Genomic DNA, 22,101 nt, shown 5'->3' on the forward strand with positions numbered 1-22,101 from the left:
CTAAAAGCACTACGTTTTTACTCCCCCTTCACACTTTATGTATATGATGTCATGTTTTACATCTTTTTATTTTGTGTACCCCTTGGATATTTTTGTAGATATAATTGATTATACTTCTGTGTTTTAACCTTACTGCTAGCTTTATAAGCAATAGATCTGCTATCTTTACTGTATGTTTTAACAGTGAAATATTTTCCTTTCATAATCTTTTAAATTTCTAGTAATAGCCTTCTATTTTCCACTTAGATAATCACTTCAACCTTTCTTTTAAGGCTGGTGTAGTGGTGGTGAACTCCTGTAATTTTTGTTAGTCTGGGAAACTTCTTATTTCTCCTTCAATTCTGAATGATTACCTTGCTAGATAGAGCATTCTTGGTTGTAGAGATTTTTCTTTTTTCCTTTTTTCTTTTCTTTTTTTCTTTCATCCCTTTGTGTATATCCTGTCACTTCCTTTAGGCTTGCAATGTTTCTGTCAAAAAAAAAAAAAATCAGCAGCTAGCCTTATCCTGTTTCCCTCCTACACAGCTCTTTGCTTTTGTCTTGTTGCTTTTAAGATTTCTCTCTTTATCCTTAATTTTTTTGCCATTTTAAATATTATGTGTTTTGGTGCGCACCTCTTTAGGTTCATCTTTCTTGGGTCTCCGTGCTTCCTGGACCTGGATGTGTGTTTCCTTCCCAGATTAGTGATGTTTTTTAGCTATTATTTCTTCAATTAACCTATCCTCATTTTAAAAACTTATTTTTTTCTCTTCAACTTGGTTGCTTTCATTTACCCTAGCTTCCAGATCATTGAGCCTGTTCTTCTACATCCTCTAATATGTTGTTAATTTCCTCTAGTGGTTTTGTTGTTGTTGTTGTTGTTGTTGTTGTTTTTCAGTCACTGTGTACTTCAGCCCTGGTTTGTTTTGTTTTGTTTTTTACATTTTTTCCCTCTTTGTTGCAGTTCTCACTGGCTTCATTCACTCTGCTCTCCAGTCCAGTGGGTATCTTTATAACTATTACTTTCACCTCTATCAAGCAGTTTGCTTATCTGTTTTCATTTAGCTCTTTCCCGTGGTCTTTGTCTTGTTCTTTCATTTAGACCATATTCCTCCATGTCTTCATTTTGTCCCACTCTCTGTGTTTGTTTGTATGTGTTAATTAGGTCAGCGAGATATTTTGGTCTTGAACATAGTGGTTTTATGAAGGCATCCTGTGGTGTCCCGTACTGCAATCCACATTGGTCACCCAAACAATGGACTCCAGGGGTATTCCATTTGTGGGCTGTGTACACCCTCCTTTTTGTGGCTGAACCATGACTGTTGCAGGAGCAGTGGTTGGCATGGCTTGTCATTTGTGCAGCTGGCTGAGAGGCCCAGTTGCAGCTACTGTGGGCATGCCGTGGCACAGGTTTTGCCCCCTGGACAGCTGGCTGAGATGCCCAGCTGCACCAGTTGTGGGCTCAATGGTTGGCAAAGCTGGCCTGCTGCTCAAGTATCTGCAATGATCAGCTGCAACTGCTACATGTGCACTGGTGGGCAGGGACTGCCTTTGGCACAGCTGGCTGAGAAACTCAGCTGCAACCTATGGCAGGCAGGTTTGTGTGTATGTGTGTGGGGGGGTGTTCATCTCCCCTGCCCCTACTTGTGGCAGGACTGTCTTTGGCAGTACACCGGTCCTGGCTAAGTAGGATCACTGGGTTTTGTGGGGTGGTACTCTCCTTAGGGGGATGTTGGTTCCAGCTGAGGCTGGCCCGCCAGTGTGGTGGTGGTGTGGTGGTGGTGGTGGGGTGCCTGCTAGGGCAGAATGATTGGGTGGGGTGGCCTACAGGTGAATTGCTGGGGCAGGGCAAGTGGTACTAGCAAGGTAGATGGAGAGGGTCAGATCTGGTTTTTGCAAGTGTCCAAGCTCTCTAGGCTGAAGGAGGGCAAGAAAAAAAAAAGGTCATTTCCGTTCCCAGAGAGAGCTCCTACAGATTCTTCGTGCCCCCAGCACACATCCCACAATTAGTCAATAAATCTCCTTCACATATAACCCAGTGCTTTGCAAAGCATTGTTTCTGTGCTTGGTCTCGTGCCAAGTGATCTACTGTGCTAGCTGTTTAGAGGAGATACTCAGTTTCCCAGAGCTACTTTACACCCACTGGAATATGTTAATCCACAGTGGGAGTTAAGCCCACAGATTTTTAAATCTCCCAGAGTTAAACCCCACTGACTTTCAAAGACAGAATTCTTGGGGACTAATCTTCCTGGTGCATGTCCCAAAGGCCAGGGGTGCCTGCTTTGGGGCTTGATGCCCGTGCTCCTTTGCTCCTCCACCCCTCTGTACTTGTGATATCTCCACACGAACCCCCCCACCCCCCGCCTGTGGGTAGCCACACTGGTGGTTTGGTTCCTGGCTGCATCTCTGCCCTTCTTACCCTTTTCGATGTAGCCTTCTCTTTATGACTTTAGCTGTGGAAGAACTGCTCTGCCAGTCTTAGGTCACATTCAGAGTGAGTTGCAATACATGCAGGTTGCCTCAGTGCATCCGCAGGAGGTGGTGAACCTCCTACGCCACCACCTTCTGGAGTGCTTTTTTAGTACTTTGTTTCTGTAGCCAAATAACATCCCATTGTGTGGCTGTTTCACATTTATGTATCCATTCATCAGTTGATGGCCTTTTGGTTTGTTTCCACTTTGGGGGCATTATAAGAATACTGCTACGGACATTGGTATGCAAGTTTTTGTATGGATATATATTTTAATTTTTCTTGGGTATATATCGAGCACTGGAACTGCTTAGTTATATGATGGCCCTGTGTTTAATATGTGAGGGAATGGCAGACTGTGTTTTCAAAGCGTATGCTTTGAAACACTTTTTACATTCCAACCAGCTATGCCCAAGGGTTCAAATTTTTTCCACATCCTCAATAGCAATCACCTTCCCTCTCTGATTTTAGCTGTTCTAGTGGGTGTAAAGTAGGTTCTCATTGTGGTTTCTATTTGCATTTCCCTCAGGATGAATGCCGTCAAGGCACTTTTCATGTGCTTATTTGGCCATTTCTCTATCTTTGGGGGAAAGTGACTGTTCACATCTTTTACCCGTTTCTCAGTGAGGTTATATGTTTTATCACCGGTTTGTAAAACTAATTTATATCATCTGGGTACAAGTTCCTTATAGCTATATGATTTGCAAATACTTTCCCCATTCTTCAAGTTCTCTTTTCACTTTCTGGATGGTATTATTTGCGGCAGATAACGTTTTTTAGAATCTGACAAAGTCCAATATATCTCTTTTTATTTAGTTTCCTTGGCCTTAAGAAAACACTGCCTAACCAACGTCATGACAATTTACTGCTATGCTTTCTTCTAAGAGTGTCTACACTTGTCGCTATTTAGATCAGAGATCCATTTTGAATTAATTTTCGTATGTGCAGTGAGACAAGGATTGGGTTCAATTTCATTCTTTTGTGTGTGGATATCCGGTTGTCCCAGTAACATTTGCTGAAAATACTCTTTTTTACCCCATATAATTATCTTGCCACCTATTTAAAAATCAATTGGGGTATAGATATGAAGGTTTTTTGATGAACTTGTAATTCTATTCCATTAATCTATTTAGGTATCTTTATGTTAAACCCCACACTGTCTTGATTGCTGGAGCTTCCCTAGTAAGATTAGAAATTGGGAAGAATGAGTCCCCCAACTTTAATCTTCCTTTTTAAGATTGCTTTGGCTATCCTCGAATCCTTGAATTTCCGTGAGAGTTTTGGGATCGCTAATTTATTTTTGCAAAGAAGTCAGCTGGGATTTTGTTGGAGATCACATTGAATCTATAGATCAGTTTGGGGTATGTTGCCAGATTAACAATATTCAGTTGCCCAAACAATGAGCAATGGATGACTTTCCTTTCTCATTTTTTCCTTTTTGAAAATTGTGGTAAATATGCACGATGTAAAATTGAACATTTAACCATTTTTAGGCACTCACCTCTGTTTCATTAAGTACAAATGTTGTGCAACCATCAACATTTCCATCTCCAGAATCTTTTCCTTTACCCCAAATGAAACTCTGTACCCATGAAACCACTAACTCTTCTTCATTTCCCTTCTCTTCCTACAATCCTGGCAACCACCATTCTGCTTTCTATCTGTATGACATTCTCGCCAATAGCTTCCTTGCCTTCTAGTGTTCATTCCATTTACATTTAATGTAATTAATGATATTGGAGGATTTATGTCTGCCATTGTCATTTTTTTTCTCATGTTTTTTATGTTTTTTTCTCTCCCACGGACTGAGGTGCCATTTTGTGTGAAAAGTATTTTCTCTCTTACCCATTTTTGTTCCCTATTGTTTACTTCAATGTTTGAATTATTTTCTTAGTGGTTGCCTCACAGATTACAATTAAGATTTTAATTTAAAAGAATCTAATTCAGATTAATACTAACTTAATTTCAATATTATGTAAAAACTTTGATCTTAAATAGCCCTGGACCTTCAAGCTCTTTTGTACTACTATTGTCATCAAAATCGCCTCTTTTATACCTTTTAAGCCCATCCAGGTAGTTCTATAATTATTGCTTCATGCACTTGTATTTGATGTTCTTATTTCTTCACATGGATTTGAATTATTCTCTAGTGTCTTTTGGGGACTTCCCCTTAATATTCTTGTAAGGCAGGCCTGTTAGCGATAAATTCACTCCGTTCTTCATTACCTGAGAATGGCTTTATTTCACCTTCATTTTTGAAGGATGGTTTTGCTGGATAGAGAATCCTTGCCAGATAGAGAATTCTTGCCAGACAGTCTTATTCTTTCAGCGCTTTGAATATGACTTCCCACTATCTTCTGTTCCCCATGGCTTCTTTTCTTTTTTCTTTTCTTTTCTTTTCTTTTCTTTTCTTTTCTAAAATTTAAATTCAATCAGCCCACATGTAGTACATCATTAGTTTCAGAGATAGTGTTCAATGATACATTAGTTGTGTATAACACACAGTGCTCATCACATCATGTGCTCTCCTTCATGCCCATCACTCAGTCACCCCATCCCCCCACCCCACCTCCCATTCTGCAGCCCTCAGTTTGTTTCCCAGAATCAAGAGTCTCTTGTGGTTTGTCTCCCTTTCTGAATTCCTCCCATCCAGTTTTCCCTTCCTTCCCCTATGATCCTCTGCGCTATTTCTTATATTCCACTTATGAGTGAGACCATATGATAATTGTCTTTCTCTGGTGTCTTCTTTCACTTAGCATAATCGCCTCCAATTCCATCCATGTTGACAAAAATGGCAGGTATTCATCTTTTCTGATGGCTGAGTAATATTCCATTATATATATGAACCAAATCTTCTTTATCCATTTGTCTGTTGAAGGACATCTTGGCTCCTTCCACAGTTTGGCTCTTGTGGACATTGCTGCTATGAACATTGGGGTGCAGGTGCCCCTTCTTTTCACTACTTGTGTATTTGGGGGGTTAATACCCAGTAGTGCAACTGCCGGGTCATAAGGTAGCTCTATTTTAACTTTTTTTTTTTTTATTTAAATTCAATTAGCCAAGGTGTAGCACATTATTGGTTTTTGATACAATGTTCAATGATTCATTAGTTGAGTCTACCACCCAATGCTCATTGTATCATGTGCCCCATAATTTATGATGAGAAGGTCAGCTGTTAATCTTACTGGGGAATCCCTTGTATGTGATGAGCCGCTTTTGTGGTTCTGCTTTCAACATTCTCTCACTGTCTTTGGTTTTCAGGAGTTTGACTAAGTTGTTTCAAGGTGAAGATCTCCTTGAGTCTATCCGCCATGGAGTTTCAGATCTTTTTGTTTCTCTGGATTAATAATTTTAACAAAATTTGGGAAGTATTGGGCCATTAATTTCTAATCTTCTTTCTTTCCCTTTATCTCCTCTCCTCTCCTCTCCTCCAGGGACTCTCATTATGCATAAGCTGGTGTGCTTAATGATGTCCTATAAGGTCTCTGAGGCTCTGTTATTTTTCTTCATTATTTTTCTTTCTTTTCCTCAGACTGTATAGTCTCAGTTGGCTTTAACTTCCAAGTTCGGTGATTCTTTTAAATCCCAACTGCAATTTCTGTTGAGCTGATCTAGTGAATTTTTCATGCAGTTATTATACTTTTCAAATCAGAATTTCTGTTTGATATTTTTAAAGTGATTCCTATCTCTTTGATGATGTATCTATTTAATGACTCCTCAGTCTCATACTTCCTTTAATTCATAGGACATGGCTTTGATTAGATGCTGAACCATATTTACAAGAGCTGATTTAATGTCTCTGACTAGTAAGTCCAACATCTGGGTATCCTTTTGTATGTCCCATACTCCCCTGTTTCTTTGCATGTCAGATAGGTTTTGGTCAAAGGTTGGACATCTAGTCTAAGTAAGAGAATGTGGCAACTCTGGAATTCAGATTCTGCCCCCTTTCCAGGTTTTGCTGTCGCTGTTTGGTTTTCAGTATTCCTTGTTGTCATTTGTTTGTTTAGTGACTTCTCTGAACTACTTATGTAAAGTCTGTATCCTCTGCCGTGTGTGGCCACTGAACTCACTGCTTGGCTAGCTTAGTGTGTTATCTAATGACTGGGCAGAGAGGCCTTTAAATGCCTGTATAACTGCAAAGACTCTCAATCATTGACACGGAGCTCTGTGTGTCTGTTGGCATGCCTTCAACACTCAGCCAGGCAGTGGTCACTCTGTAACAGCCTTCATTTCTGCTGTCAGAGAGCCTCAAAATAAGCCAGAGTTGGTAGCGTGGGCCTTTTGAGTCTTTTCAGGGCATGCTGTAATCTTGGAATGTGTCTGGCCTTCAGATTCATAGGGATAATGTCATAGCTTTTTATTTATTGATTGATTGATTTTTTAAAAGATCTATTTATTTGACAGACAGAGATCACAAGTAGGCAGAGAGGTAGGCAGGGGAGTGGACAGGGAAGCAGGCTCCCGGCCAAGCAGAGAGCCCGATGTGGGGCTCGATCCCAGGACCCTGGGATCATGACCTGAGCCGAAGGCAGAGGCTTTAACCCACTGAGCCACCCAGGTGCCTAATGTCATAGCTTTTAAAGTCCCTATGGACATCTCATTCCTCAGTTTTTCCCTTTAAGGTTTTGGTTCACCTGTTGTTCACTCCAAGTGTTACCTACTGCCTGAGGCAGCTGCAATGTTAAACTATTGCCCCTAAATGTTTTTGACAATGCTCTCAGGGAAGAGGCACTTTAAATGGGCAAGGTATGAGTCAGTCCAAATACTGACAAGCCATGCAAGTGAGGTCATCCAGGGAACAACCAGACAGATCAATAATGACAGCTCTCTGGAAATGAAACTTTGCAGGAGCCCCATCTCCTTTCTGCTCCTTCTGGCCACTGCGGGCTGCTGGCTTTCCCTGCGATTGCAGGCTGTCCATATTCAAGGCTACCACAGAGTGGATAGAGGGGCAAGAATAGGGCCAGTTAAAATGCCACATAGCTCACTCTTCCTACTGGGATTCACCTGTTTCTCTAGAATAAACGTACAGAGGTTGTTGCATGCTTTTGGTGACTTTCCAGAGTTCCCAAAACATGGATTCTGAAATTTTCTGCCAGTTTCTGCATGGCTTTCAGGAAGGGAAGACTTTTCAGAGGTTCTTCCTTCCTGGTTGGCTGCTTCCAGTACAACCTTTTACTGTGCTTGTCAATCATGGTGTTTTGTTGCTGTGCTTGCCGCTTACATGTTTCTTGAGAAATAATTTTCGTTGGTCACTGACCATGTGAAAGGGACTACAACAGGAGCTGTGGGAGCTAGGATGTGCAAGATACCATCTTTGATCTCAAAGTTGTCACTCTTGAAAAAAATCAATTTAACTGGAACATTTCAAGCATACTGATTGCCAAGCCTGCATCTGGTCACAAAATCATATGTTTTTTTTTTTTTTTTAAGATTTTATTTATTTACTTGAGAGAGAGGAGCGAGAGCAGGGGGAGGGACAGAAGGAGAGGACGTGGGAAAGAAGCGGACTCCTGCTGACCACAAAGCCTGCTGACTGCATGGGCTCGAACCTATGGCCCTGAGCCAAAAATCAAGAGCGGGGCAATTAACTGACTGAGCCACCCAGGCTCCCCAGTTACCAAATTACATCTTAATTCAGTTCAGGGGGAGTTCTTTTTGGCCTTCATGTCTTAAATATAACCAGGTTTTTCACCTGGATATTTGGCAGCAAGCCTGAACTAATATCTCTGGTCACAACTAATTTCACTTCTAATCCCTTCAGGAAGCTGAGAGCCTCAAGTGAGTAAGAATGCAGATGAAGGACTGCAGAGATCTCCCATATGAAGAGTTAGAAACAGAGATTCATTTGAACAACCAGCTTGGTTTTCATAATTCCATAGGACCAAGTTAGCATTTTCCACTGAAATGGTTTATTTTTATGTCCATGCAGCCCACCACCCTGATGGTTATTGATAGACTTCTTGGGTAAAACATAGAAGAGACCCAAAAGACTACTCTTCACACCAACAGTATGGGAATATAGCTCCATCTTATCCTTTTGAATCAATCTCTGCATATTTGATGAATATCACTTGACAATTGATCAAAGATACCCAACAGTAGCCTAAAATCTGAGTTTATATACAATGTCTACTATGTGAAACCCTCTGAACTGCAAGAGATGCCTGCTAGCATACAACCTGTCTGTTCAGGGCTTGATTACTCAAGGTACTCTGGAACCTTGGGTAAATATGTCTATAAAGATGTCGAGAGCCCACAGCTGTTGATTATTTAAGGTAGACAGTTTTTCATTTGAAACTTGGTTTAGCTGGGCACATTACTTAGTTCTCCTCAGCCTCAGATTCCAGTTTTGCAAAACTTAGGGTAATAATGGGGTGGGTATTAAATGTGACAATATCTGTAGAACATTTAGTACATTATCTGGCAAATAGCTAATGCCCCCCAAATATCAGCTCTAATACTATTGACAAGCCTCTGAAATGCCACAAGCCTGCAAAATCTATTACAGTGATCCAAATTAAAGACTCAGATTCCATTTGACTCATTTGGCCACCGATGGGTTCCTCCCTCTGTGTGCTTGCACAGATGGACAGTGGACAGTGGCCGGGAGAAGAGCCCCCCACCGCTGTTTGTTCAGGCTTCTCCCTGTTACGCTCTGTGATGTTGGGTGACAACAAATCAACTCGCCTAAATGAATGGATTTACTAAGTGATGAATTTTCCCCATCTACTGAATTTCCCAATTGGCATTGTAACAGCTTTTATAGGAATACTTATATTTGGTTATTGAAGCTGAAGTATGTTTCTGAATATTAACTCAATGAAGTAGATAGACCTTAGAAATTGGGGAAAACACCAGTTTTGAGGGGACTGGGGATTTTGGGGCTGAGAAATTTCCCCCTGAAACTATTATTCCAACCTAAAATTTGAGTGTTCCCCTATGATAGAATTGTTTTCATTATTCCTGATCTACCTGGTAATCTTTCAAATGCCAATTTCAGTTTCTTCAAAGCAAGTGCATTTTTAGGTATACCTTTCAAAAAGCTTATCAGATAGATGTGCTTTATTTCCTGCAATTAGAGTTTCTAATCAAAGACAAATATATTGAATTCAAAAGCTGTATTTAATTTTAATTTTCACTTAAAATTCAATGATTTTAATTTGGATTAAAATTGAACTTAAATTTAATTTTAAATCCAAACACATGCTAAAAATCAGGACTTATAATTAAATTCATATAGAGACTTTTGCTTCTGGGAGGATAGGGTAGAAGCACATTTCCCTATTCTTCCCTCTAAATACAACTTAAAAACTCTGGGCACCATATATAAAATAAACATAGGACTCTGCAAAGTGAAAGAGGAGAAGGCAGAACAACTAGGGATTTCAGAAGCAAAGGAAGGGACAAAATGGTTGTGTTCCCTTGGTTTTCTTTCTGTGTCATATATCCAGACTTTGAGCTGAAGAAACCAGGTACCCAGAAATGGCAAAAAGGCACAGGCAAACCAATGATGATGACAACCTTGACAACGACAGCAAGGACAACACCAACAAAACTGCTGCAACAAAAAAAAAAGTCTGCTCTCTCTAGCATAAGGGTTCAAAAAAGTGGCAGCCTAGCCAGACACTAACCGCTCCCACTTTCACTAACCACCACAGAACAAAACTATGGCCTTGTGCCCACACAAGCCAGTAAATGGTCTAATGGAAGGCCTTAGAATTCCACATTTGACTGGCAGAAGCAGGGGCTATTATGCCCCTCCTATGTTAGTGGAAATCAATCATGTGGAAATTCTGGAGTTATACCATCAGGCAGTAAGGAAGCAACCTGCTCTATCCCTGCTGAAATGATTTCAGGACTTTTAACAACACCCAGTGGTAAGTGAGGCCACCCAATCTATGGACTACAGGGGAAATGCTCCAGCACATCAAGAAAATGAATTGAAATGAATGGAAATGATTATAAGGCATATCAAATTAGTGGAATAAAGCTAAAGCACTGCTGAAAGGGAAATTTATATTATTAAGGGCTTTCCATTAAGTAAAAGGAAAAGCATCGAGTCAATAATCTAAGTTCTCACCTCAGGAAATTAACCTACAATGAATCACCACATTTGCACATATTTACTGAAGGACATTAATAACTCTATCCATGACAGTTGACATATAGTCTACTTTAGAAACCTGAAGCACCCGTGTTTTCAATATGTATCACACAGTGAGAAGAAGAATAAGAGAAACATTAGACTCTTGATTTAAAACAACAATGAAATTTGATTTCCAGCATAAGAGCTAGATTGTTGCCCTTCATGACAGAAACTGTTGTTTTGTAATTAACTCAAATTCTTTTGTAAACGATAGAACAGATTCCACAATACCTGTGCCGTGAGTTCAATTTTTAAGCTATAAATCGTGTCTTTGCAAACTGGAAAGTCCTTGGAGACAAAATGTACTTAAAGTATTTAATTGGCCAGGGTCTCATGTCTCACAACTCATGTGATGGTGAAAATAAGGTATTTGAATTCTTTTCTCAGGTTTTGAATCAATTCCTCTTTCACCTTGTCAGAAGGGTTTTGTATTATATAGACTTAGTGGAAGATATTCTGCCTTTTGTAAAATGTAATACATGATGCCAGAGTTTTCTAACATACATTCTGAACTGAAAGTGTTTTTTATTTATATTTTTTAGCATATGCCCATCTAAAATGTTTGTGTATGTGTGTGTGTGTGTGTGAGAAAGAGAGAGAGAGAAAGTGTATGTGTGTGTGTGTGTTTGTGTGTGTGTGCATACCACAAAGGGTCCAAGCCATTTTACAGCTGACTAAATTTATAACTCAGGTCCTCTTAATCATTATTAAAAACTTGCTGTTGTTAATTTCAGGCAATAGATTTTTGTCACTATGTTCGGACTGTTAGAGAAATTCTTGCCAAATTCATCTTAAACTTGTTTACATGTCTCCTAATATTGTCTACTTTATTCTCTTTATGTTTCTTTGAACACAACACCTGAATGGCTTCTCATCTTTCTCTGCTACTACAAAACACAACAGCAGCAACAGCAACAAGGTGGGGTTGGGGGGCTGGGATGCTTCATCTTTACAGCAAAATGTCCACCAGTAAATGTAGAAAGTTATGAAAGCAAATAAGAAGTCGCCATTTTTCAACCACCAAGTGATAACCCAATCAGACAAGAAGCAGGAACAAAAACCAAGGCCAAGAGGTGAAATTCTGTGGGAGGAAACACACAATATACCCACATGGTATCAAAATATCATGCTACAGACTCCTTATATGTCACACAGGGACAAAGAGACGTTTTACAGTGGACTTGATCTGTCCAACGATTCCATAAATAAGTGATTCAAACTGAGTTAATGCCAATAGCAGCACCGACTGTTAGACAAACCGACCTTAGGAGCTCCCAGATGTGATGTCATGTGAACTAGCAGCACCTATTTAACATCCTTGCCAAAAATGTTAAACGGAAATCATCCGAATGGGAGGAAAATATCAGGCAAAAGCCATATTGTGGACACGTTGGAAGCAAAACAGGCCGAGGCTCCTGGACAATGTCATGGTCATGGAAGATTTAAGTTGAGGGCCTGTTTGGGACTAGAAGATACTAAAGAGACATGACAACTGAATGCAATGTATGATACTTGATTGAACTGTTGACCCTCAAAGGGATATCATTGGGACAACTGGGAGAAATTGGAATATGGACCGTGTATGGACTTAGATGATGTTATCATGCCACTATTAAATTTCTTCAGTGAGACAAAAGTTATATGGTTAGGAGAATATCCAAGGTCTTAGGAGCTACCTATGGAAGTAATTGGATGAAATGTTTGGAACTTGAGTGGTAGGCAAAAAGAAGAAAAAGGAGATAGAAAGCAACGGGACAATATGAATCTAGGTGAAAGAATGTTCACTCTTCCACTTTGTGTGTTTTTAATCTATTTTCAAAGAGACAGTTGAGGAAAATGCATTGCTCATATTTTAGAGTTGTGTGATGAAGTGTTCCACAATAAAATGAGATGATTTCTGGTCTCTTCTTGAAAATAATCTGGAAGAGGACAGAGGGGAGAAGATATGAATGAAATGAAATTGGCTGTGAGTAGTTAACCGTTGCAGCCCAGGGATGGATACTTGGAGGTTCCCTCACTATTCTCTCTTGTACAGTGTTCTCAAAGTCTGGTTCCACCAGCAGCAGCATCTGAGTCACCAGGGAACTTGCCAGAAAAGCAAACTCTGGGTCCCACCCCAGATTTTTAAATCTGAGACCATAGATGTGGAGCTCAGCAATCTGTTTTCACAAGCTTATTTGGATTCTGATGCAAGCTAATGTTCCAGGAGCACAGCTCTACTGTGATGAACCTGGAGATTGTTAAGTTTATATGCAAACCCTGTTTGTATATGTTTGAAATTATCCACATTTTTAAGGGGAAAAAATGAAGAAAACAGGTACATCAGCTGTTTAGTAGTCAAGTTTTAATAAAGTCTCCAGACAGGCAATCCCAATGTTATACAAAAACTTCCAGAGGATAGAAAAGAGAAACTATTGCCCAACTCAGGCTGTAAGACTAGAAAACCTTGACGCTGGAACCAGCAAGGAGTGTATGAGAAAGAGGAACTTCAAGTCAATCTTGCTCATGAGCAGAAGATGTGAAAGTTCTAAACAAAATTTTAGCAAACTGAACCCCCCAGCATCTACAAAAGATGATCCACCGTAACGAAGTTTACATTTATCCTAGGAGGGCAAAACTGGCTTCGCATTCAGATAGATAGATAGACAGACAGACAGGCAGATAGAGTCATGAGAGAGGTTTGTGTGTTGCCAACATAGTCTGTTGCTAGCTCTAGGTGCTAACTGAATGTGTATGTTTAATTTTTGAAAACTCATTAAGATACACACTTGTGAATTTTGTCCTTGTGTGATTATAAGCTTCATTTAAGATTTTGAAAAAAAAGCATCTACAAATAACACTGTATTAACAGAATAAACAAATGGACTCTTGATCATTTCAATAGAGACAAAAAACTGAGATTCACTACCTATTCCTGATTTTTTAAAACAAACTTATTAAACTGGAAATATAAGGAAAACTCCTTAATCTTATAAAGAGAAAGAAGAAAGGAGGGAAGGAAGAAGGAAGGAAGGAAGGAAGGAAGGAAGGTGAGAGAGGGTGGAGGGAGGAAGGAAGGATGGAAGGAAGGAAGGAAAGAGGGAGAGAAAGAAAGAAAGAAAGAGAGAGAGAGAGAAAGGAAAGAAAAGGAAGAAAAAAGAGTAAAAAGAAAAGAGAGAAAGGAAGAAAGAAGAAAGAAAGGAAGAAAAGAAGAAACAAGAAAAAGAGGGAAGGAATGGAGAGAGGGAGGAAGGAATGGAGGAACAAAGAGAGGAAGTGAAGGAGGTTGAAAACAGTGAAACACAGCAAACACCTTTTATTATGGAAATGTAGGCAGCGTTCTATTTAATATTAGGGACACCCTAAAGAAGTCAAATTTGGTCATGTCTGTTCGACCTTGTAGTGGATGTCCTAGCCAGCCAGTACAGGTTTAAGCAACCTGTAAATTGATTATTGGGCTTCTGTAACTCACAGATTCATGAAAAACTGCAGAACATCTATAGACAAATGATTAGATATCACAGAGTTTAGCAGGGTGGCTGGCTTTAAGGTCAGTATAGTTTTCAGAAAGTCAAATGGATTTCTCTAAGTTAGATACAATTAGAAAATGCCATTTTAAATGGATAACAAGCACAAGAGCAACAGCACTCTAGCCCATCTTGGGATAAATGCAAGAAAAGATGTACAGGATCTGAATGTACAGAAAGACGCAATTAAATACTAAAGATGAAAACGTTAAGGAAGTCCCACATAAACGGAGAGACATGCCATGTTGGTGTCCTAAAGATAGTCAATACTGGGTGTCCTAAAGATAGTCAATACTTCCCTAACTTATCCGCAGATTTAGTGAAAATGCAACTCAAATCTGAGGCAAATGAGTTTTCAAGGAACAAGGCACGCTGATTCCGAGATTTATACTGGAAGGGCGAAAGGCAAAGGATAAGGGAGATACGGTCGAAGGTTATGAATAAGGTGTGGGGACTTGCCCTACGGTAGATCAAGATGCCTTATCAGGAGGTAAAAATGGAGATGATGTAGTACTGGCACAGAAATAGACAAATTTATCTGTGGAACAGAAGAGGGAGCTCAGACACAGAGACACGCAAAGATGGACCAAAATAACTCCAAGCACTGCCAGATGTTCCCTGGGGGTGCGGAGTTGCCCCGCCCCCTCCCATTGACAAACCCTGACATAGAAATATGGTTGAATCTTAAAAACACATGCTGAATTTCATAAAAGTCAGTTACAGGATACCAAGGGCATGAGTTAAATATGCATGCACATATTGTATTTCACTCCCAAAGAGAGCAAAGTCTGGGAAACAAGGTTTAGGGAGCACAAAGTTTCACTTCACTTCACTTCACGACTTACTGACTGTCACACGGAAAAGTGGGAGGAAGGCGAGAGGGGCGGGGCTTTGGTAGGTGCACTGCGATGGAACTCGAAGCTCATTGGTCACTGGTCACAGCCGTGGGCGGGGGAAGGCAGCGCTGGAAGCTCATTGGCCTTTGTGGGAAGGGCGGGAAAGGGAGAGAGCGCTGGGTCTTCCCTGCCGCCTTCTGTCCCTGCTGTTGGATTTCGACTTGCGGGAGGCTGAGGTAACCACAGGCTGGCATCAGGAATAGGACCCTCGTTCTCCACACATCTTCTTTCCTCCCTCCCTCCTGCTCGGGATGACCAACTCCTTCTCCTCTCCTCCAACCTCAGTGGAGTACCTCCTGATGTTCCACTCTGCCCCGTCCCCTCTCCACCCCCACCCCCCATGCAACAACCATGGAATGGCTGTGGGAGGAAAACCCTTGCCTCAGCACCTGAACCCTGGTCTCTGGAACCTGAGGCAGGACTCATGCCCTTGCCTTTGATCCTCTGAATCTGATGTGGCAGTGGCAGTGAATGACTGGGTGGCCTGAGATGAGGTGGTGCACCCCAGGTGTGAGGGGTGGGTAAAGTGTACCCAAGCCTGACCGTTAAAGTGTGAAGAGGAGCATGGAAGATTGTTGGGAGGCTGATCAGGGAGTACATGGGTTTGCATGAGAGCACAGAGGGTTCTGTTGGTGGAAGAAAACAATTACTGCAGTGAGGAGTTGGCTGTCGACTAGCTCAGGGTCTGGCATTTGATAGGGGGCTCAGCGAGGATCTAGTCAATGAATAATCGAAGGGAAGCATAAAAATACTTATTGAAAGAGGGGCTTGGGGTCCAGCAGCATAATGAAATTTCGTGGGGGGGTACAAAGGGTGTGTCAGATTAAAGTGTTGGGGGGCTGAGAGAAGAATTAAGATTACAGTGGGGTGCAGGAAGAAAATCAAGATGGGGTGTGAGAGGAGAGTTGAATGTAGGACATACTAATAATAGAATTGAATGGGGGGAGCTAGAATCATGAGTAGGGAGTGAATGAATGCAGGAGGTTAGGAAGGTAATTGTGGAAGTACATGACAGGAAAAATCATGAGGAATGGCAGAGTACAGGATGATACACGAGAAGGGGAAGGCAGTAATTGAAGAAAGGGGGCACACGAGTGCATGCGTATGCCTGAAAAGGGGGTCTATGTAGAGGGAAGGGAAGCAAGGAGAATAGTGATTTGATTGAAAGTTTACAGGAGCCATGCCAAGAGTTCCTTAGAATGAGGCTATGCGTGAGTCGGGCTTCCTGAGAAGGAGTCTGCATGAGTGAGAAGGGTGGGTGCGATCTGATTTCAGTGATGAGATGGGTGAAGAAGAATCCAGGCACCTCAGGTGGGGTTTTCAAAGGGCAGAGGAAGTACGTTCAGGGTAGGGGATCATGTGGCCATCCTGACCTCCACTCCTGGCCCTAGGACGATGGATCCCAATGAAATGCCTGCTGTGCCCTGCTGCCCCTCCGACCCCCCTATTGGACTTGAGACTGGAGCCCCGTGGGGGATTGAACTTGGCCCCACAAGAGCTGTGAGTCGCTGTGCCCGCTGCTACAACCACGGCTTCACTGACCAAGTCAAGGACCAGGATCACTTCTGCCTCTTCAAGGCCTGCGAGTGTCACAAGTGTGCCTTCTTCTCGTGAGTATAGTGTCTGACAATGGGGGGGGGGGCGTGGTGAGGCTCCCCAAAATGTGACTGACTGTAGACCTGCTATTCCCCACTTTAGGGAACACCACAGTGTCTTGCCTGCTGAGAGTGCCTTGAAGAGGGAGCAGGGGGCAAACCTAAAGAGGCACCTGGCTCAAGGGCAGACAAGGAGTGAGGCCTCCCCTCCCAAAGCTCACAGCCATGTCAAGAAGTTGACCATTCAAGCCGGAGCCCTCAGTGAGTGTCTCTGGCCAGGGAGGGTGTCTGGGTTTGGGGATAGGGAGCACTGAGCTGTCCTGTCACCAGTCCTCCTACCCAATTTTGATGTCGCCTTGGCAAATTACCCCTCGGGCCTTTAGCTGCCCCACCTATCCAACTTCATCAATATTATCTACCAAGTGTTGGTGGGAAGGAGAACTCTGGGGGGTCAAAATGGTCCATGGTGAGATGAGTCCTCAGACTGGGGGTGAGGAAGAGTGGTGTGAGCTCAGAGGGAAAGGCTCACCCAAAGTGTCCCCAGCTTTTCATAGCTGGGAAGAAGAACATCATGTCCCAGCTTGAGGCCCACCCAAACCTGCCCAACCCCTAGGGAGATAAGGAGAGTCTGGGGCCTGAGGGGGAAGTTCCCATCTCACCCACTGCCCAGACTCTTCTCTGTGTCCTGAAGACATGAGTTCCCTCCCTAATCCTACTGTAGCTTGCCACGGGACCTTGAGGAAATAATACTTGTCCTCTTGGAGTCTCCATTTCACCAGGTGGAAAATAAATAGTAGGAACTGGCTGGTCTTCAAGGTCTTCTCAGCTCTGACATTTTGGGCTCCTATCCTCATCCCAGTACATATCCATACACATCTTCTCTCCATGGCCGGCATGGTCTCTGACTCCACCCTGTGCTCTCTGCCTCTGCAGACAAGCGCCCAAGGAGCTCTGCTGACCGGTCCTACCCCAAAATCTTTGTCTCCGTCCTGGACTCCAGCAGCCTTGAAGACGCGACTAACAATTTTTCTTTCCAGGAAGACCCACAGGGCTCCTGCCCTGCCCAGGATGTGAGTAAAGTGAGAAGGCCCATGGAGCTAGATGTATATTGTGTGACCAGGTGCTCAACCTTTGTGCTTGATGCCATGGGAGATAGAAGGAAGGAGTGGAGGAGGCGGCCAATGAGGAGGAGAAGGAATGGGGTGCGGGGTAGAGGAGCAGGACAAGAAGTGGCAGGGGGAGGAGGGGTTCAGGGAGGAGGAGTGGAGAAGGCAGCATCTCAGACTAGCGGGCAAGGGCAGGGCTCTCCCAGCCTTGCCATCTCCTATTTGTGAGACTTTGCGCAAGTGACATTCCATTTCCAAGCCTCCATTTCCAGTGTACTAGCAGTGTACTGATAGGGACAATATCTCACACCTGGCATAGATAGCACTGACAAGAGGACTAGGTCCAGGAGTGCCACACAGCAGGACTTCAACTGCTGGAGGCTGTTATTCCAAGGGGAAACAGATAGATGGGAGAGAAGGTCCTGTTGAAGGGGGTAGGCAGGACAGTGAGTGCCACAGGGCCCAGAGGGAGAGTCCAGAGGTCATTAGAGAAAGCTCCCAGGCCATTAGATGAGCCAAGCTGGTCCTTCAGGTTCTATGGGGATTGGGGACTATGGGGGAGAGAAGCAGTCCCTGGGCAGGGACAGTGACCCCATTTCTCCAGGTGCTTTGCAGATTAGACCACGGACACCTGGGATTTTCCATACCCATCACTGTTGGCCTGGAAGTTTTGAAAATCCTGGCAGGAATTAGTGTGTCAGGAGAGATGTTGAGGAAGGACATAGAAAGGAAAATAGGCTGAACAGGGGAAAGGACTTGTGCAAGCCACAACGACCAATGGCCAACAGGCATTCAGACTCCCACATCCAGATAGTGCAAGATCCTGGCCCTGTGTCTCTACTGGTATTATGTATCTGTCAGAGGGTTTAATCCCATGGCCCCTCTTTTCCTTGTCTCTAGAGACTCAGCTCTGGTCCTCCAGCCCTGTGCCGCCCTTGGCCCTGTCCTACTGCAGCCGCAGATCCTGGGAAAATAGCGGGGTCCAGAACCCTGGCAGGGGCCAGGATTAGTGAATGGGAAAGGATGAAGGCCCCTGGGGGTGGGGGGGAGACCTTCAATGGAACTGGGGACTGAAGGGCCACTGGCCCCATGAGGTGCGGAGGTATGGGTTTTCAGGTCCCATTCTCTCACACCCTTTCCATTGCAGGCTCCTGAATCTTCTGACCAGGACTCGGATTCCGCCTCAGAGTGGCAGCGGAAACTGGAAGCGGCCGAGGCTCTGCTGATTCTGAGAGACTCTCCCCAGGCATCTTCTGGCTCCAGCTCCGTGCTCCATCCCTGCGTGGCGACAAGTAGCCTTGTCCTTGAAAAGAGAACACGGGGTGGTGGGGATGGTTGGGAAAGGGGAGGGCGTTGTGGTAAGCAGGGTCTAACTTGGAGGCCGGGGTTGGTGGGTTGAACCTCCTAGGGCTCAGGTACGCAAGCTCCTTGGTCTGATGCCAGAGATGGCAATCGCTGGTTGCTCGGTGAATCATCAGTTTGTCCAGCTCTGTGCTCAACAAGCAAATGCCCAGGGCCCTGGCGTCGAGAAACAAGGTTACTGAGGTCCTGCTAGTGGCAGGGACTTGCCCTGGGGCATGCAGCCTATCAAGTGGAACACCCAGGTCTCCTCACTCCCAGCCCAGAGCTCTCTACCCACACTCTCCGCCCACACCCCTGCAGTCTGCTGTGGTGGGCAGCATACACATAGGTGATAAGAGCCTGGGCTGGAGGGAGATCTGGTCTTTGATTCCTGTCTCCAGGGGGAGCCTGGATGCCTTCAGAGTTCCCTTGTGTTTTGTGGCTAAGTTTCAATGATGAGCCTGGAGAGGAAGGACCAGAGGGAGTCTGAAGCCTGGGAAGGCTGAGAGGGAAGGCTGGGCATTCCCAGACCAAAATGTTGGGTGCAATATGATGCTTGAGTGGAGCAGCAACCTGAGTGAAGGAGGGACTTTGGGAACAGAAGGGGATGAGGCTGGAGAGGCTGCCAATTACAGGGGTCCTGAATGCCAGGCTTAGGGGCTAGACCAGAAACTGTGGGTGGTGAGGAGCCAGGGAATGTGTGAGCTGGGGGGAGCATATTCGGAGATCCTGGGCTCCACAAAAAGAAATGTGGTGGCTCTGATGGAGGGATTGGAGGAAGCAAGACCCGAGATGGGCAAATCAGCAGGGAAGTGTGCTGTGTTGCACTCTATAGTCCAGGTGACAAAGCCTAGATCGGCTGAAACAAAAGAGAGGGGAGAGCCTGGAGGGGAAGTGGATATGACCTGGCTCTGATGCCTTCCGTTCTCTCTGCAGATCCTGCTGAAGATAGAGGACCCCAGCCTCCTAACCCTTCTCTGCGACCCAGGGAGCCAGCTCCATTTCTCTGCCTACTGGGCATCTGGGGTGCATCTCCCTCTTGACCTGGAAGCCCAGAAGAGGAGGCCTCACTCCTCTTATGCTTTTGCAAAATGTTTAATATCCAATATGCTTAACATTTTCTTAAACCTTCACTTTCTTTTACAAGCCTTTCAGACCCTTTTTATTATGTGGGGCAATTCCTTGGCTGAGGGTGCGTATTCTTGTACCTCCATTTCTTACTGCTTTGTATTTTGGGGCCTTCTATGTCTCTTATAAAACCAGGGTTGTGCAATCTAAGCTGGTCGGTCTCTAAATAGGGTTCTGTAGGAGGTCATGTGTTCATATGCCAGAGTTTTCATTTGACTTGTGATTCCAAACATAGCTGTGCACTCACGTCTATATCCATGCTTGTCAAAATCTAAGGGTGTTTTCATTTTGTGTCCACATTTATGTGTGTGAACAAATAATAAACCCTTGCTGTTGTAAGGCAGTGAGATAGAGGCGTTGTTTGTGGTCACAGTATAACGTAGACCATCCTGACTCTAACAGACATGTTCCATTTACATTCCAAAGTGAGAATCACCTTACTCAATAACTGGGATTTATTAACACGACTAGACCAGAAAACGGTAGAGATAAAAAAATGGTAAGAGTTTTTTTTTTTTAATTTTTTAATTTTTATAAACATATATTTTTATCCCCAGGGGTACAGGTCTATGAATCACCAGGTTTACACACTTCACAGCACTCACCAAAGCACACACCCTCCCCAATGTCCATAATCCCACCCCTTTCTCCCAACCCCCCTCCCCCCAGCAACCCTCAGTTTGTTTTGTGAGATTAAGAGTCACTTATGGTTTGTCTCCCTCCCAATTCCATCTTGTTTCATTGATTCTTCTTCTACCCACTTAAGCCCCAATGGTAAGAGTTTTACTCACTGAGCAAGTAAGTGCCTACCTTCCGCCTGGCATAGACTGTTTCCAGCTGTCCAGAGGGCCCCAAGTTGAGTTGTCTGCAGCGTCAAGCAGGTCTTATAAATGAGTGGAGCTGTCCAGACAGGCTCTGGCCAGCTGGCAGTGCATGGTCTACCTAAGGGGCCAGCTGCCACCTGGCTCCAGCCGATTGCTGCCATGCAGGAATGCGGACTCTGCACTGCCACAGCTCCTGATTTTTCGAGAGAAAGCAGAATTCTAGATATCTATGTAGAATATCTCCATTTTAAAATGTCAGCTCTGGTTTCTTCTTTAAGACCTGTACGTGGGCCAAAGAAAACATCCATTCAGGCCAACCATGGCCAAGTGAATGCCGGTTGGATTCTAGTCCAATGTGTACTCTATAGTGGGGGACACTGAAGCCAATCATGGCCAGAAGAATCAAAGAGGGGAGGTGAATTAGACCCAGATCCTGCTTTTGAAGGACTCATGAAATATGAGGAAGATTCATATTCATGCATTTATTTTATGCCCTGTGTATGCAAAACACATACAGCCTCCCAGCAGCTCTCTGAGCTAAGCATGATTACCACCCTCTTGCACAAGGGTTTTAGGGGAAATTTTTAGCCAAAGACGGATGGGGGAAGACTCCCTTCTCTGCCTACCTTCTAAACAATAATCTATCTCTACCTCAACCACTGAGTGAAAGGTTCAAATCTTGAAATGGCAGGCATCCAGTCAGAAGAGTCTTTCAAAGATATGCCTGCCATTTCAAGATTTGAACCTGGAAAACAAAGATCATCTCTTTGTTTTGTACTCAAGGTAACAATATGTAGCTGTGCATCAGATCTTACCTACTCTTTTTTCTCAGTCCTCTGCTGATGTTCCAAAGAAAGGAAGAACTGGAGACCCCACCCCGAAGACAGAAAGCTCCATTGGATATGCCCTGTCTGTTTCCTATCGTGTTTTCTCCCTCCTTCCTTGCCTCCCTCATTTTTACCCAAGAGGATTGATGGTGATGACATCTGACAACTTATATTTTCTTGTTTCAGGCCTTGAGAAGTCAGGCTTCTCCCCGTCCTTATCTAATGCCAGATAACCATGCAATATCACTCGGCACACAGGGCAAGACTGACGTCCATCTCA

General features: G+C 43.6%; 1 protein-coding gene across 1 annotated transcript; it reads left to right on the forward strand.

Moving 5' to 3' along the window:
- The first annotated feature begins 15,105 nt into the window (after window positions 1-15,105).
- LOC116583315 (doublesex- and mab-3-related transcription factor C1-like) lies at window positions 15,106-20,652 on the forward strand. Its single transcript, XM_032331386.1, has 6 exons — window positions 15,106-15,176; window positions 16,392-16,610; window positions 16,699-16,856; window positions 17,529-17,665; window positions 18,849-18,993; window positions 19,979-20,652. The coding sequence occupies exons 2-6, from the start codon at window positions 16,396-16,398 to the stop codon at window positions 20,083-20,085; spliced, it is 762 nt and encodes a 253-aa protein (XP_032187277.1). The 5' UTR covers window positions 15,106-15,176; window positions 16,392-16,395; the 3' UTR covers window positions 20,086-20,652.
- The last annotated feature ends 1,449 nt before the right edge of the window (window positions 20,653-22,101 follow it).

This window comes from Mustela erminea, chromosome X (genome assembly GCF_009829155.1).
Source record: "Mustela erminea isolate mMusErm1 chromosome X, mMusErm1.Pri, whole genome shotgun sequence".
NCBI classification, from domain to species: domain Eukaryota; kingdom Metazoa; phylum Chordata; class Mammalia; order Carnivora; family Mustelidae; genus Mustela; species Mustela erminea.

Coding starts and splice junctions, on each gene's coding strand:
- LOC116583315 (XM_032331386.1), top strand. CDS start 16,396: ATGGATCCCAATGAAATGCCTGCTGTGCCCTGCTGCCCCTCCGACCCC. Junction 16,611..16,698: donor CACAAGTGTGCCTTCTTCTC/GTGAGTATAGTG, acceptor TCCCCACTTTAG/GGAACACCACAGTGTCTTGC. Junction 18,994..19,978: donor CCATCCCTGCGTGGCGACAA/GTAGCCTTGTCC, acceptor TTCTCTCTGCAG/ATCCTGCTGAAGATAGAGGA.